General features: G+C 36.8%; 1 protein-coding gene and 1 pseudogene across 3 annotated transcripts in view; one reads left to right on the top strand and one right to left on the bottom strand.

The window, feature by feature from the left end:
• Positions 1-14,361, bottom strand: part of STPG2 (sperm tail PG-rich repeat containing 2) — a 549,964-nt gene extending 535,603 nt beyond the window's left edge. For 2 of the 3 annotated variants that reach the window (XM_058721856.1, XM_058721858.1), the window contains exons 1-2: positions 13,905-14,361; positions 4,624-4,736 (exon numbers count right to left, since the gene is read on the bottom strand). In XM_058721856.1, coding sequence (XP_058577839.1) covers positions 4,624-4,736; positions 13,905-14,013 — 222 coding nt within the window. In that variant the 5' untranslated portion in view covers positions 14,014-14,361. The remainder of the gene's footprint in view (positions 1-4,623; positions 4,737-13,904) is intronic. The other variant, XM_058721857.1, reaches the window with a different exon arrangement.
• Positions 5,389-7,619, top strand: LOC131506266 (dnaJ homolog subfamily A member 1-like; annotated as a pseudogene).
• Positions 14,362-14,395: the final 34 nt, after the last annotated feature.

Below are 14,395 nucleotides of genomic sequence, written 5' to 3'. Positions count from 1 at the left end.
ACCAATTCACTACTTAATAACTGTTTTAATGAGATCATAATCCCTATGTTGAAAAGAGCTTGGACCTATAATAAAATTTAATGATTTTGCAAAAACATTAACAAGTTAGATAAAAAGTAAAATCATGTGAAAGGAGAACATCTCCTCAAAACTTGATTATTTGAAAGCCATTACTATAGTCTCTATGATCTTACATTTCACACTGCAGTTTGAATTTATATTGAGCCTCAACAGAAGACAGTAAAATTAATCTGATTTTTTAACTGGTAGAAATTAACCAAGAATTTTTTTCCAATTATTCATATTTCATAATTACCAATTCTACTGATTTTACAAGAGTTTATAAAAGGAACTACATGTCAGATAAATAACACAAAAATTATATTATGAGGTAACTATATATTTTATATGAAAATCTGTGAGAAAAATAGCCTTACTACTTCTTGGGTACTGTGCTTTTGTCTATATGCTATGGTTACTTGATGAATTACTATATTGCCACCAACCTCCCAACAATAAAGGAGGCAGAGTCTCATCTGAAGGGTGAGGCCATGCACTGTATCACATACAATATCCTATCATTCAGCTCTAGTGAGATGTATTTCTCAGATCAAAAGTAAAACAGGGGGGCCTGGGAGACTCAGTCGGTTAAGCATCTGACTTCGCCTCAGGTCATGGTCTCACAATTCGTGGGTTCAAGCCCCGCATCGGGCTCTGTGCTGACAGCTCAGAACCTTCAGGCTGCTTCGGATTCTGCGTGTGTGTTCTCTCTCTCTTTGCCCCTCCCCCCTCACACTCTGTCTCTCTCTGTCTCTCAAAAATGAATAAACATTTTAAAAAAAATTTTTTTAAGTAAAACAATTTGGACATCTATTACTAGGCCTAGGTAGCGAGAAATATGAAATATAACTATTTATCTACATCCACAGAAGAGATCTCCACATCTAGAACCAACCTTACGTAGCAAGAAACAAGATGGTATCTGCCATGCAGAGACAGGTCACAAACTAGAACAGAATTAGAACCAGGAAAACATAAGTGAAATCTGAAATGACCCTTTGGAGTGGGATTCATTCTAGGAAACAGGATCTGAACAGAATAAGGTATACGACTTAATAGGCTAATAAAATAAAATAAATTAAATTAAATTTCATTTGAAGTCTCCAAATAATAATTACTAAGTAATTGCTAATAGAAAGCAACATTTCAACCTATGCTTCCAAAATAAAAGTATTAAAATAAATTATTAATCACTTGCATTAATCTCTAATAAGATTATCCCTTTAATTATTATTCAGTATATTAATTATTTACAGAATTAGTATGCTAACTATGCCACATCACAAACGTATTTCCTAATTCAGTCATTTAAAATAATGAACTTTAGGGGCGCCTAGGTGGCTCAGTCGGTTAAGCAGCCGACTTTGGCTCAGGTCACGATCTCGCGGTCCGTGAGTTCGAGCCCCGCGCCGGGCTCTGGGCTGATGGCTCAGAGCCTGGAGCCTGCTTCCGATTCTTGTGTCTCCCGCTCTCTCTGACCCTCCCCCGTTCATGCTCTGTCTCTCTCTGTCTCAAAAATAAATAAACGTTAAAAAAAAAAAAAATTTAATAATGAACTTTATGTTTTAAACAGTGTGATAAATTCACATTTCTTGAAGTTCTAAAAGTTCTGTAGGAATTTAGCCTAAAACTACCAAAAAAAAAAAAAATTCAACAATTGAGTAAATAAGTCATAGTCATCTTTTAAATGAAGGAAATCAATCTTCTCTTGGCATTTGTTTATAGTTTTAAGAACAAAAATAGAGAATACTAGAACTTTTTTTTTTTTTAGGTCAACTATTACATTAAAAAAATTACATTTTCTAACTCCTTATTCTTGAAATCCAAAAAATAAATTGGAATAAAATAAAGTCTGATCTAAATTGCATTTTGCATTATTTTACATGTGGAATTCACTAAAATCAGTTTAATAAAATATCCCAACACCCTCATATTTGTCATATTTAACAAGTTTGAAATCTATCTATTGTATATTTTATTCCATTCCCCTCTTCGAAGAGTGGAGTTACAGTCTTTATAAAGCACTACTGGTAGAACTAGCAAACCCATAGACCCATAATATGATGGCCATAGGCCATGGAGTAGAAATAGGAGTGACATTTCCAATTAACTGTAATGACCCACTACTATTTTTTTGCTTTTTGTCCTCTAGGCATTAGTATTCTAGAAGTTTTAAGAAACCAGGAAAGAGCCATAAATGTCCCACTGAATTGGAAGTTGAGACCATGCCTGGCCATTCCAGCTTCCTTATGCTAGAAAGCAGAAAACAAAATAAGGAAGTCAGTGTATTGGCTGAGGTGACTAACACTGGCCAGGACTGAAAAACAGGACTAATGAGGGGGCCACAGCACTGTGGTGGGAAGAAGACAGAGACACACTTTGCAGAGCTTCCTCGAACTATAATGCCCAGTGAAAATGCTAAGAGCAAGTTTATTTAAAGATTTGAGAAGGAAGCCTGTGAACAGAGCACAGACTTCTTAGAACTAAAGACTGTAGTCACCACATCAAGCTAAAAACTCCACCAGATAAAGTCCCTGTTAAAGAGACAGGGAACACAGAATGAGTAATGGAAAAATCTTAAGCCACCTACAGCTTCATGATCAGTTACAGAAACTAACAGATCCCATCTGCATTTCCTTGCTTCCCACATCACTTTGTTTTCATTTTCCCCCTCTCTCTTTCCCTCTTCTGTTGTAAAATGGCAGCACTAATAATGGATAAAATTTATTGAATGCTACCTATAATCAAGCACTATTTTTAAATGCTAACTAACATTTAATTCTTAGAAAAATCCTACAAATTTAGTATCTCTGTTAAACAGATGAGGACACTAAAGCCCAGAGATTAAGTAGTGAAGATTAAGTCTTACAGTTAGTAAGTGGCAGAGACAGATTTCAAACGTAGGTAGTCTAGGGGCACCTGGGCGGCTTATTGGTTAAGCGTCTGACATCAGCTCAGGTCATGATCTCGTGGTTTGTCAGTTCGAGCCCTGCAGCAGCTCTGTGCTGACAGCTGAGAGCCTGGAGCCTGCTTCAGATTCTGTGTCTCCCTCTCTATCTGCCCTTCCCCCTATCGTACTCTGTCTCTCTGTTTCTTTCTCTCTAAAATGAATAAACATTAATTTTTTTAAAAAAAAACAAAATGAAAAACAAATGTAGGCAGTCTAATTCCAGAGTTCACACTACTAACCACTTCTTTATAGTATCTCATGTTATATTTACTTACCATTTAATCTATAAGTTGCAGAATGGAAAAGGAATATGAAAAAACAAGAGTAAAAATGGCCTTAATATAGAGATCCATTCGATAGTCACACTGTAATACCATCTCTGAATGCAATAGCTAGACACTAGTTTGGCTCCTTCAGAGAAGTTATACTTGAAAATTATACATAAAATAATTTCATTTTTAAAATTATATATATGGAAAGAATTGTGTGTATGTGTAGTGCACATTAGAACGAAGAGAACTGGACGGTCAAGGGGTAAAATGTAATGTAAATCTATTGTTTTCTATCTGTCCAGCAGATAGAAATCTTCCCTATACTTTGTGGTTTTAAAGGAGGTTCCAAACACAGGATCCTCTATCCCAGGAACCATTGGACCAATCAGGTTCTCCCTACTGGGAATTTTAACACTGAGTGGAGTCACACATAAAAAACAGACGGAGTTCTAGGATTAAGTTATCTAATGGCAGTTCCCTATTGCAGTTCTTACTTCTGACATACCTGGAATAGCCTTAGTCCTGTCCCTCCTTCAGACCTCACTGTTCAATTCATCCTTCAGGTCCATAAGCCACCCAAATACTCTTCCTATAAATATTATTGTAAATCCAGTATCTGTCTTAGAAATCTATTTTATTGCTTCCAACAAAAAAATCCTGATAGAATAGTTGCTATTATTAATTTAGGAAGTCTAATTCAACAATTAAGGCATCAATGACTGCACCTGGGCCTCCAACAGAGGAGATAAAGATCTGCTAGGCTCAACTAGGAGTCATTATATATGAATGCAAAATGTATGTGAAAAGGGTAAAAGATGATATTCATGATTATGAAGATATTGGAGTTACATCCATGGCTTCTGAACATGAATGGGTCATCAAAAATATTCTGGTCATAGACTCTTGAGACTGTATAGGTGCAAGATGAGACAACGGCTCAGCTTAAGCTGAGCTTATACTATAGCTTAAGAGTATGACACAAAAACTAATTCTTTCACTCTATTGCCACCCTCCTTCTACAGATCTTGATCATTTACACAACTTTCACATACCATAATTCATTCAATAGTCTTATTCTCCCATTGAAGAGTCTCAAGAACAATGAAGCATGTAACAATGTTTTATGTCTTATAGAATATATAGAATAATGGAGAACACCCAACCAGGCAATCAATATTAAACACATTTATTTTCTCTTATTCTAATAACAAAATATACATTAAAAGGAGAAAGAAGATGATATGAAGGAAAAATAAAATATGATAAATGACATATTAGTCTATTAGAGGAAGAAAGCATGATTCTTATTAACTCAGACAATTATAACTATTACAAATTTACCTGTGCTTCTGAAACATTATAGTGTCCTGGACCTGGAACAGCTTTCTCAGTGTTAGAAGCAACAGTAAAAGTACTGTCTCTGGCAGCCAAAGAAAGGAATGGTGCATAGCCACCTATAAAAGTAAAATCATGTCACTGGCAGATAAGATAGGGTCCCAGCGACTTCACAGAAAAAGCATCCAAAAAATATAAAATCATTTAGTAACTTCAGTTGTTGAGACTACATTTTCAGAACCAATGGTTACCCTCAGAAGTTGCTGCATTTTTAAAAAAATCTGGTGTAACAGCAGAATGTTTATTAATATATATTAAATAAAAGAACCTACAGAACTGGAATTCCTAAACAACAGAAAAAAATACTTAAAGAAATAAAAAACAAAAGTCCTTTTTCTTTTAGGTACATCTGGTTGAGATGAAAATGTCAGTTATGCTTAGCTAATAAAATGTTTTTATCCACAGAAGACCAGTGTTTCATATTCTGGAATAGCACCTACTATTTGTAGAAAATAGCATATATAAAGTTGCAGAGACAGCTTAGATCGAAATAATTTAAAGTGAGTTTACAGCAAGTAATTAATAATGTCTCTTTACTTTGGTACATAGTTGGTACTTGGTAAATATTTCTTGATTACCTGACCTCAAATAAAGATTTACAAATCTAAGATACAAATTTCATTGGAACAAGTAATCATAAAATTAGACAAACTTAATAAATTTAGTAGACACACGTAGTCTGCTGAAAGATTTATAAAAAAATTTTAAGAAATGGAAAATGAGTATAGTGTAAGCAACACACATTAAAGAAGTGATGGAAGAGAATAGAGCAACTATCTTCAACAGGTAATAAAAGAATGAAAGTGAGGCTTCATATTTGTGTGAATCTTAAACACTAAAGGAAGATGTACAATACTGTGAGAATACATGGTATTAATTAGTGTAGTTTAAAATCTTGTTAATCTTGATTAAGGAAAAATATTTTTAAAACAAGAAATAATGTGTTTATTTTAAAGCCCACATTTATTAAAATGCAACTGAAATCAAGAATTATTTGTTATATCACTAAAGAAAAGCAGCAAACCATGAAAGAGAACAAGATACAAATTTCCTTCAAAACACACACATAATCACACACAAACCAAGCCACAGATTATAAAAACATGAACAGTGCACACACCAGAAAATGTTCTTCCAAAAGGCAGAAAAACACGTCCCATAAACAGGAGGAAAATCACTGAAAAGAAACAGATCTATACGTGAGAAGATGGAATTAACACACAAGAACATTAAAGTATCTATTATAAATATTCTTCATATGTTCAACAAGATAGAAGAAAGATGAACATGATAAAGAGAGAAGATATAACAAGACCCAAATCAAACTTCTGAAATGGAAAGTACATTCATAGGATTAACAACAAATTTTCTTCTCAACATTTCTTCTCAATTCTTAATCTCTTTAAAAATAAAAAATTTAATGTTTTATTTTATTTTTGGAGACAGAATGTGAGCAGAGGAGGGGCAGAGAGAAAAGGAGACACAGAATCCCAGCTGTCAGCACAGACCCTGATGGGGGGGCTCAAACCCAAGAATGTGAGATCATGACCTAAGCCAAAGTCAGATGCTCAACCCATCGAGCCACCAAGGTGCCCCTAAAAATAACCATTTAAAGCAAAAATAATTTGGAACTTTCCAGAACGCTCACTGAAAAGCGGAGAAGCGGCGGCTGCCCAGCTGCGCCCAGCAACACGTTCCTTCCCGCTCCCCCACACCAGCCTCAGCCCCCTCACCGGATGTAGAAAAAGGTAAAAGAAACCACTTACTATGATGTTTTGGGGGTCAAACTCAATGCCACCCAGGAAGAATCGAAAAAGGCTTACAGGAAATTGGCTTTGAAGTACAACCCTGACAAGAAGCCAAATGAAAGAGAGAAGTTTAAACAGATTTCTCAAGCTTATGAAGTGCACTCTGATGCGAAGAGAAGGGAATTATATGACAAAGGAGGAGAACAGGCAACTAAAGAAGGTGGAGCAGGTGGTGGTTTTGGCTCCCCCATGGACATCTTTGATATGTTTTTTGGAGGAGGAGGAAGGATGCAGAGAGAAAGGAGAGGTAAAAATGTTGTGTATCAGCTCTCTTATGTAACCTTAGAAGATTTATATAATGGTGCAACAAGAAAACTAGCTCTGCAAAAGAATGTGATTTGCAACAAATGTGAAAGCCAAGGTGGTAAGAAAGGAGCGGTAGAATGTTGTCCCAATTGCCCAGGTACTGGAATGCAAATAAGAATTCATCAGATAGGACCTGGAATGGTTCAGCAAATTCAGTCTGTGTGCATAGAGTGCCAGGGCCATTGGGAACGGATCAGTCCTAAAGACAGATGTAAAAGCTGCAATGGAAGGAAGATAGTTTGAGAAAAGAAGATTCTAGAAGTTCATATTGACAAAGGCATGAAAGATGGCCAGAAGATAACATTCCATGATGAAGGAGACCAAGAACCTGGACTGGAATCAGGAGATATTATCATTGTTTTAGATCAGAAGGACCATGCTGTTTTTACTAGGCGAGGAGAGGATCTTTTCATGTGTAGGCACATACAGCTGGTTGAAGCACTGTGCGGCTTTCAAAAGCCAATATCTACACTTGACAACAGAACCACTGTCATTACCTCTCATCCAGGTCAGATTGTCAAGCATGGAGATATCAAGTGTGTGCTGAATGAAGGCATGCCAATTTATCATAGACCATATGAAAAGCGTCGCTTAATCATCAAATTTAAGGTAAACTTTCCTGAGAATGGCTTTCTCTCTCCTGATAAGCTCTCTTTGATGGAAAAACTCCTACCTGAGAAGAAGGAAGTAGAAGAGACTGATGAAATGGACCAGGCAGAACTGGTGGACTTTGATCCAAACCAGAAAAGATGGGGCCATTACAATGGAGAAACATATGAGGATGATGAACATCATCCTAGGGGAGCTGTTCAGTGTCAGACCTCTTAATGGGGCCAGTGAATAACACTGCTGGCATTTTATATGCAGTAGTGAACGAGTGAAGGACTATAATCATAGCTCACTACTTGCTATGTTTTTGTTTTAATATTCAACTATAGTAGTGTTTTAAACGCTAAATGAAGAATAAAAAATATAAAAGCTCTGAAAAAATTAAAAAATAAATAAATAAATAAATAAATAAAGCAAAAATAATTTAAGTTACTGTGACATAGCATATATATAGAAGTAAAATATATGGCCACAATGGTACAAAAGATGAGATGGGAGAAATGGAAGCACACTGTTGTAAGATTCATATACTATATGTGAAGTGGTACAATATTATTTGAAGGTAGACTGTGATAGGTTAGAGATATATATTTAAACCTCAGAGCAACCGCCACAAAATAAAGAAGTGTAGCTAGTAGGGGCACCTGGGTGACTCAGTCAGTTAAGTATCTGACTTTGGCTTAGGTCATAATCTCAGTTTCATGGGTTCGAGCCCCGTGTCAGGCTCTGTGCTGACACCTCAATGCCTGGAGCCTGCTTTGGATTCTGTGTCTCACTCTCTCTCTGCCCCTCCTCTGCTTGTGCTCTCTCTCTCTCTCTCTCTCAAAAATAAATGTTTAAAAAGAAGAAGAAGAAGTGTAGCTAGTAAAGCAATAGTGGAGACAAAAACAAAATTATTTAAAAAAAAATAAACTCATTCAACGAAGGTAGGGAAAAAAGAAAAGAGAAACAAAGAGCAGATGAGATAAATAGAAAACAAATACCAAGAGAATAAATATAAACACAACAATGTTGACAATTAAATTAAATAGAAAAGTTCTAAACACCCCAATTTAAAAGGCAGAGATTGCCAGCTGGATAAAAAAGCAAGACCTAACTCCATACTGTCTACAGAAAACCCTCATAAAACATAAAGACATAAAGAAGTCATAAAACATAAAACATAAAAACATAAAGAAGTTAAAAGTAAAATGGAAAATATATACCATACATCCATGAATCAAAGGAAGCTGGAGGGACTATATTAACATCAGACAGAGCAGATTTTAGAACAATGAAAACTACAGAGAGACGTTGCTTTCTGACAAAGGGGTTATTTCATCAACAGGATTTAATAATTTGTAAGAAACACAAGGAAGTGATTGCCATAAAAATCAGAATAGTGCTTACCTGTAGGGGAGAGGAAAAGAGATATAATTGAAAGGGAAGTTTGGCAATTTTATATTTGAGTATTCACTTTTTGTGCCATACTTTTTATGCAATTTTCTGCATAAGTATTTAATCTCACAAGTTTTTTTTTTTTTTTTTTTAGCTCCATGCAAACATGAGGTAATGTGAGATAGGTATGAAAACAAAAGCTAAGTTCAGACTAGTTCTGAGGCAGCTGTCCTAACACCATGGCAGAGATTCTAACTGAATCTACCTAAACAAGTGTGAAATTAATTGCAAAATATTGAAATTCATATAAAAATGGGAAAAAACACACAATAGCCCCACATATTGAAGAAAGCCAGTACTCATAAAATCTTCATGGAAGTTTTCCAAAATTAATTATATAGAATCTTTAATCAATAGGCTAAAAGTTTGTATGAAATATTGAGCTCAAGTAAAACCACAAGAAAATTAAAATGTTTATACTAATTGGCTCCATGAAAGAAAGGACTTTTCTGTTTTATTCATAACTATATACCTAATGTTTACATATACCTAATGTTTAACGTTTATAAGACATAGGACTTTTAGTGCTAAAGCCAGGACATTCCCATATAAATCAGGATGGTTGGTCTCCCTATCATAGCACCCTGCATATTAATCAATAAATATAGAATTCAATAGGTGATATTCTAAACTACACCATTACTCATTCATTCAACAGTGAACACTTTATTGTGTGCAGGGAGAGGCGGTGAGGGTACAATAACAAATAAATTAAATCCCTGGCCTCAAGAAGTAGGAAAGCCAGACAAATAAATAATTACACTACAAAGAGTGTTGCCAATAATTAAGATATAAAAATATAGGAGAAGATTCTGGGGAATTAGGGCTGATGGAGTGTGAGATAACAGGTTTGATTTGTGACATGGATATATTGGCATATGAAGTGCCAATTATGAATGATAAGCTGTCAGGTACAAAGAAGAAATTAGGAATATAGAAGAAGGAAAGATTTGAGAAGAAAGAAATAAGTTCAGTTTGGGAAATACGGAGTTTGAGGCACCAACAGCAGAATATAAATCAAACTGGCATGAAGCAATAAAAGTCAGTACGTTCTGAGAAATAAGGTGGGCAGCATGTGATTAAAGGACAAATTCTATAGCCACAGCTACAGCCACAAAACCAAAAGGTCATTCTTCACACAAAAGCAGTAACTCCTGACTCGATTTCAGCTCAGGTTATGATCCCAGGGTCATGGGATCAAGCCCAGCTTTGGGTTCCATGCTGAGCATGCAGCCTGCTTAAAATTCTGTTTCTCTCTCTCTCTCTCTCCCTCCCTCCCTCCCTCCATCCATCCCTCTATCCCTCTCCTTATGCTCTCTCTCTCTCTCTCTCTCTCAAATAATAAATAAATGAATAAATAAATAAGCAAGCAAGCAATAACTAGATCTTTGAAACATACTCAGCTTCAGGAACATCAACATATCCAGTAAACGTATACCTATTGTTTATTTAAACTTAAATACAGATTGCATTTCCTGAGGTGGTCTCCCTAAATTCTGATTGGCTAATAATTCATTATTGGTGGCATAAGCACATAGTTATAAGTACAAAACCATAAACAGCTCATGCTTCTGTGGCAAGTAAAGCTAACCACTCCTCCATCAAAGAAGAAATCTGGGGGCCAGTGTTACCCAGCTTAGATAACTGATATAGAACCAACATAGATAATTAATACACAGCTAATGTATGGTGCCCTTATTATATAAATCAGGTTCAAAAAGCAGTTAAATCCTCCTTAACACAATAATGCCAGGAGCAGTCACATTACTAAAAGAACTATGTTTTTATCATATTTTACTAGGGTGGTTGTCTCAGGAAAATTTGCTTTGATGAGACAAAATATGCTTCCTACTTAGAGAAATGAGAGAAAATCAGGAATAGCTCTCACTAATCTGGAATTGGAATATCCATTATCTCTCCTATTCATGAAATCAGAGCAACTCAGTCCTGTCCCTTTTAGGCTGTAAAGCCTGGGTTGAAAGAGTCTTTCTGATTCAATGGCCAAAAGCTGGGGCAATGAAGTTTGCAGATTGGGGTGAAAAGAATTTCCTGAGGAAAATGTGAAGATAATACACAGAGCATTGACCAAGCAGGCTATGGTAAGAGGAAGGGTTAAAGAGAAGAAAGAAAGGTTAGAAATAAAGAGCACTTGCATCTTTCTTTTGAAGATCTAAGACTCTAAGATCCTCTGCTCTTCTATGATTCAAGGTAACAAGTTATATAAAGTCCCAACATCTAACCTTCCTACATAATATTCTATAAAATCTACATGACCCTTAATTGAAATAACTGTGTATATTTCTGCATAGTCCAGTGCATTACCCCAGAGAGGTAAGGCAGAATAAACCTTGGAAAGGGGTAATAGCTCCTTTTTTTTTACATTTATTTATTTATTTTAAGGGGGGGAGGGAGAGGGAGAGGGAGAGGGAGAGGGAGAGGGAGAGAGAGAGAGAGAGAGAGAGAGAGAGAATCCCAAACAGGCTCCACGCTGTCAGTGCAGAGCCCAACCCAGGGCTCAATCCCATCTGTGAGATCATGACCTGAGCCAAAATCAAAAGTCAGATGCTTAACCAACTGAGTCACCCAGATGCTCCTATAATAGCTACTTTGAAATTATCCAGTACAGAAATGATATCTGTACCTTCTATTGATTATCAGCATGTGGACACTGAGTATTGCTAAAACAGGGCTCAATAGGATGCAGCTGCTCGGAGTTGCCAAGCATAGAATTTCTTAGTTTATTTTACAAGTCAGAAAGGCACAATTCTACAAAACAGTAAAGGAAGACCCTTGTTGCAACACCGCACTTACTGCTAAGTGGAGTTCACACAAGTCATGTAATGAGTTTTTAACTCTCCTATGTGTAGCTCATTAGACCATTTTTCTAACTTTATTCCAAGAATTATTGTTTATTTTTTTTAATTAAGCCTTTATGTGATATGCTATTGAGCTAAAAACTGAGAGGTACCAGTAAAGATCATGGTTATTGCCCCCCAAGAAGCTCACATTTTAGTGTGGCAGCCACATAAGTTAACAGATAATTAAGATACAGTATCAAAGGGCTATGAAGGAGACATTAAGGAGTCAAAGAATGACCTGAGAAATCGTAATCAGAGAACAATTTCATTTCACCTGAGTCTGAAAGAAAAAGTAGGACTCAGTCAAATGAAAAAGGAAGAAACAGCATAGTGGGCAAAGGTATCAGCAGCTGCAAAAGCACGCAGGTGAGTAAGCATGAATTTATAGAAAATGCAAAGTTGGAACTGCTGATATGTATACAGGTCAAGTGTTGGGTGTGGGTGCCTGGAGATAATGTGGGAGGCCAGGTCAGGGATGAGACCATGAAGAATCTTATGCACTGTTAAGTACATCAGATTTCAACCTTAGTGTTAAAAGAACTTTTTTTTTATCAAATAACATAATTATATCTTAGAAAGATCACTTTAGCCATAAGAGAAAGTTGGAGACTGAAATAAAGCAAAAAACAGCAATATTTTATTGGTTTAATTCAAAATAGAAATAATGAGGCCTGAACAAAGTCAAGGGCAGTCAAATGAAGAAAGGAGACTAACTTGAGAGACAATAAGAAGACAGAATCAATAGACCTTAATGAGCAATGGGTATGATCAGTCAGAGAAGAAGTCTAGAATAATTTCAAAGTTTAAAGTTTATGACTGATTGACAGGTAATTTTTCAAAGACGCTAGTAACGACGGGGAAAATGATGAACATGTGGAGCTTCAGATGTCACAGACCACCCAGATAAAGATGTCCAAAAAATTAATAGCAGTAAGAAGGCCCTAAGATCAGAAGAACGTTCATCTTAGAGATATAAGTCACCTATATCTCTAAAGACTTTCTTCTGGAAGTCTTCAGAATCAGAATATGGATAGTTCAAGCTATGGATCTGAATGAGAAAGTATACATGAGAAAAGCAACCAGCAAAGGATGGAAAATACACCATATAAACATTTAAAAGCATTGAGAAAAATAAAAACCTTTAAAGAGGGCAATGGAGGATTGGTTGCCGGGGCGCGGGTGGGGGGGGGGGGGCGGCGGGGGAATGATTCCCTGATTCCATGTGTAACAAATGTTTATTAGGTCCTAACCATGAATCAGGTACTGTTTAAAGACAGTGTCAAAATAAGGATTGAAAAGCATCACACGTATAAGTGTTTTGGGTGGTGGTTGGTAGCTAATATATTGCTAGGGAGTTAATGCTTAGAACTCCACTGTATTAAATACAGACATAGGCTCCAAGAAGACTAATACAATATCAAATGCTGAAAAGTAGTAAAATTCAAAATTAAAACAAGGACAAATGAGAAACCTGCACTCCACCCAAAGAAACCTAAATCAACCTAATATCCTAATCTGATCGGTCATATAGAGTAATGGATTCATTTAAAAATATATAGTGCAACAACAGAGAAAATGCAGATTAACAAGGGAAAAACTACAGCTTGAATGGTAGTAAACTCCACAAAATCATCAGATTAGAAAAAAGCAGAAAGCAAATTAGAAGTATTTGTTATGGGGGCTCCTGGCTGGCTCAGTTGGAAGAGCATGCAACTCTTGATCTCAGGGTCCTGAGTTCCAGCCCCACGATGGGTGTAAAGGTGACTTTAAATCATATTGCTAAATAGAATATAAAAGTGAAATCTTAGTAAATAAAGTATCTCTGGTTAATGGTAGCAAATGTGTGTCAGGCAGACAGGATTACAAGGAAAAGAAACAGTAGGCAGTAAGAAACACAGAATTTAGAGACTCACATAGTCATCAAGAGTCAGGAAATCAAAATCCCAGATCTAACGTGTACAATTTAAAGTTTGATGGAGACAACCATTGTAGCATCATATGTCCTAGCCATACGATTACTGACTTTGTGAAATAAGACAAATGATTTTACCAGTCACCGCCTATAAAATAAGGAGAGTATTTTCTCTGCCCAGTTCATGTTTTGTTATACTTATGCAGTGATACCATTATGTTTAACAGGCACACAGAAGCAGGGCAGGCCGAAAGTAAGGTGCCTGTCACAGAATGCTTGCCTTTCCCTACCTCTTACCTGTTGCCTGCCGCTTCAGGAAAGGTATCTGGTAGGACCCAGGACCCACATGCTCCTCAGTGCTGCCACCTTCAGACAATCTGAGCAAGCGGGGAGCCCGATCATACATAATTGCAGGAGGGAGGGGCGGGGCGGGAGGAACTGCCTCTGAAAAGGGATAAAAACAAGGCGACTAGAGAAGGTGTGCAGTAAAAGGAAGGTCTGTACAGTCTGTAGAGGGAACAGTAGAGCTTGAGTAAATGGACGAGCTGCCGTAGGGAGCTATCTCCCACCTGCTCATTGGGGTCAGATTTCCCCCAGGCCAAATTCTAGCCCCGTGGAGTGCGACCAGAGATAAGCTATCCCACACAAACATCTATCAGTTCACCAGGCGAGAGGTGAAGCGCTCCGCCAAGAAAGGAGGTTAAGTACGCGCCACTCGGTGTGCTTCCGGCCTTCTCTCCGCCCCGGAAGTTTTTGGAAGAGAGAGGTTGAAGTGCTCCTCCAGCTCC

Source organism: Neofelis nebulosa, chromosome 3 (genome assembly GCF_028018385.1).
Source record: "Neofelis nebulosa isolate mNeoNeb1 chromosome 3, mNeoNeb1.pri, whole genome shotgun sequence".
Taxonomy (NCBI): domain Eukaryota; kingdom Metazoa; phylum Chordata; class Mammalia; order Carnivora; family Felidae; genus Neofelis; species Neofelis nebulosa.
This window is presented reverse-complemented; position numbering and strand designations above follow the sequence as displayed.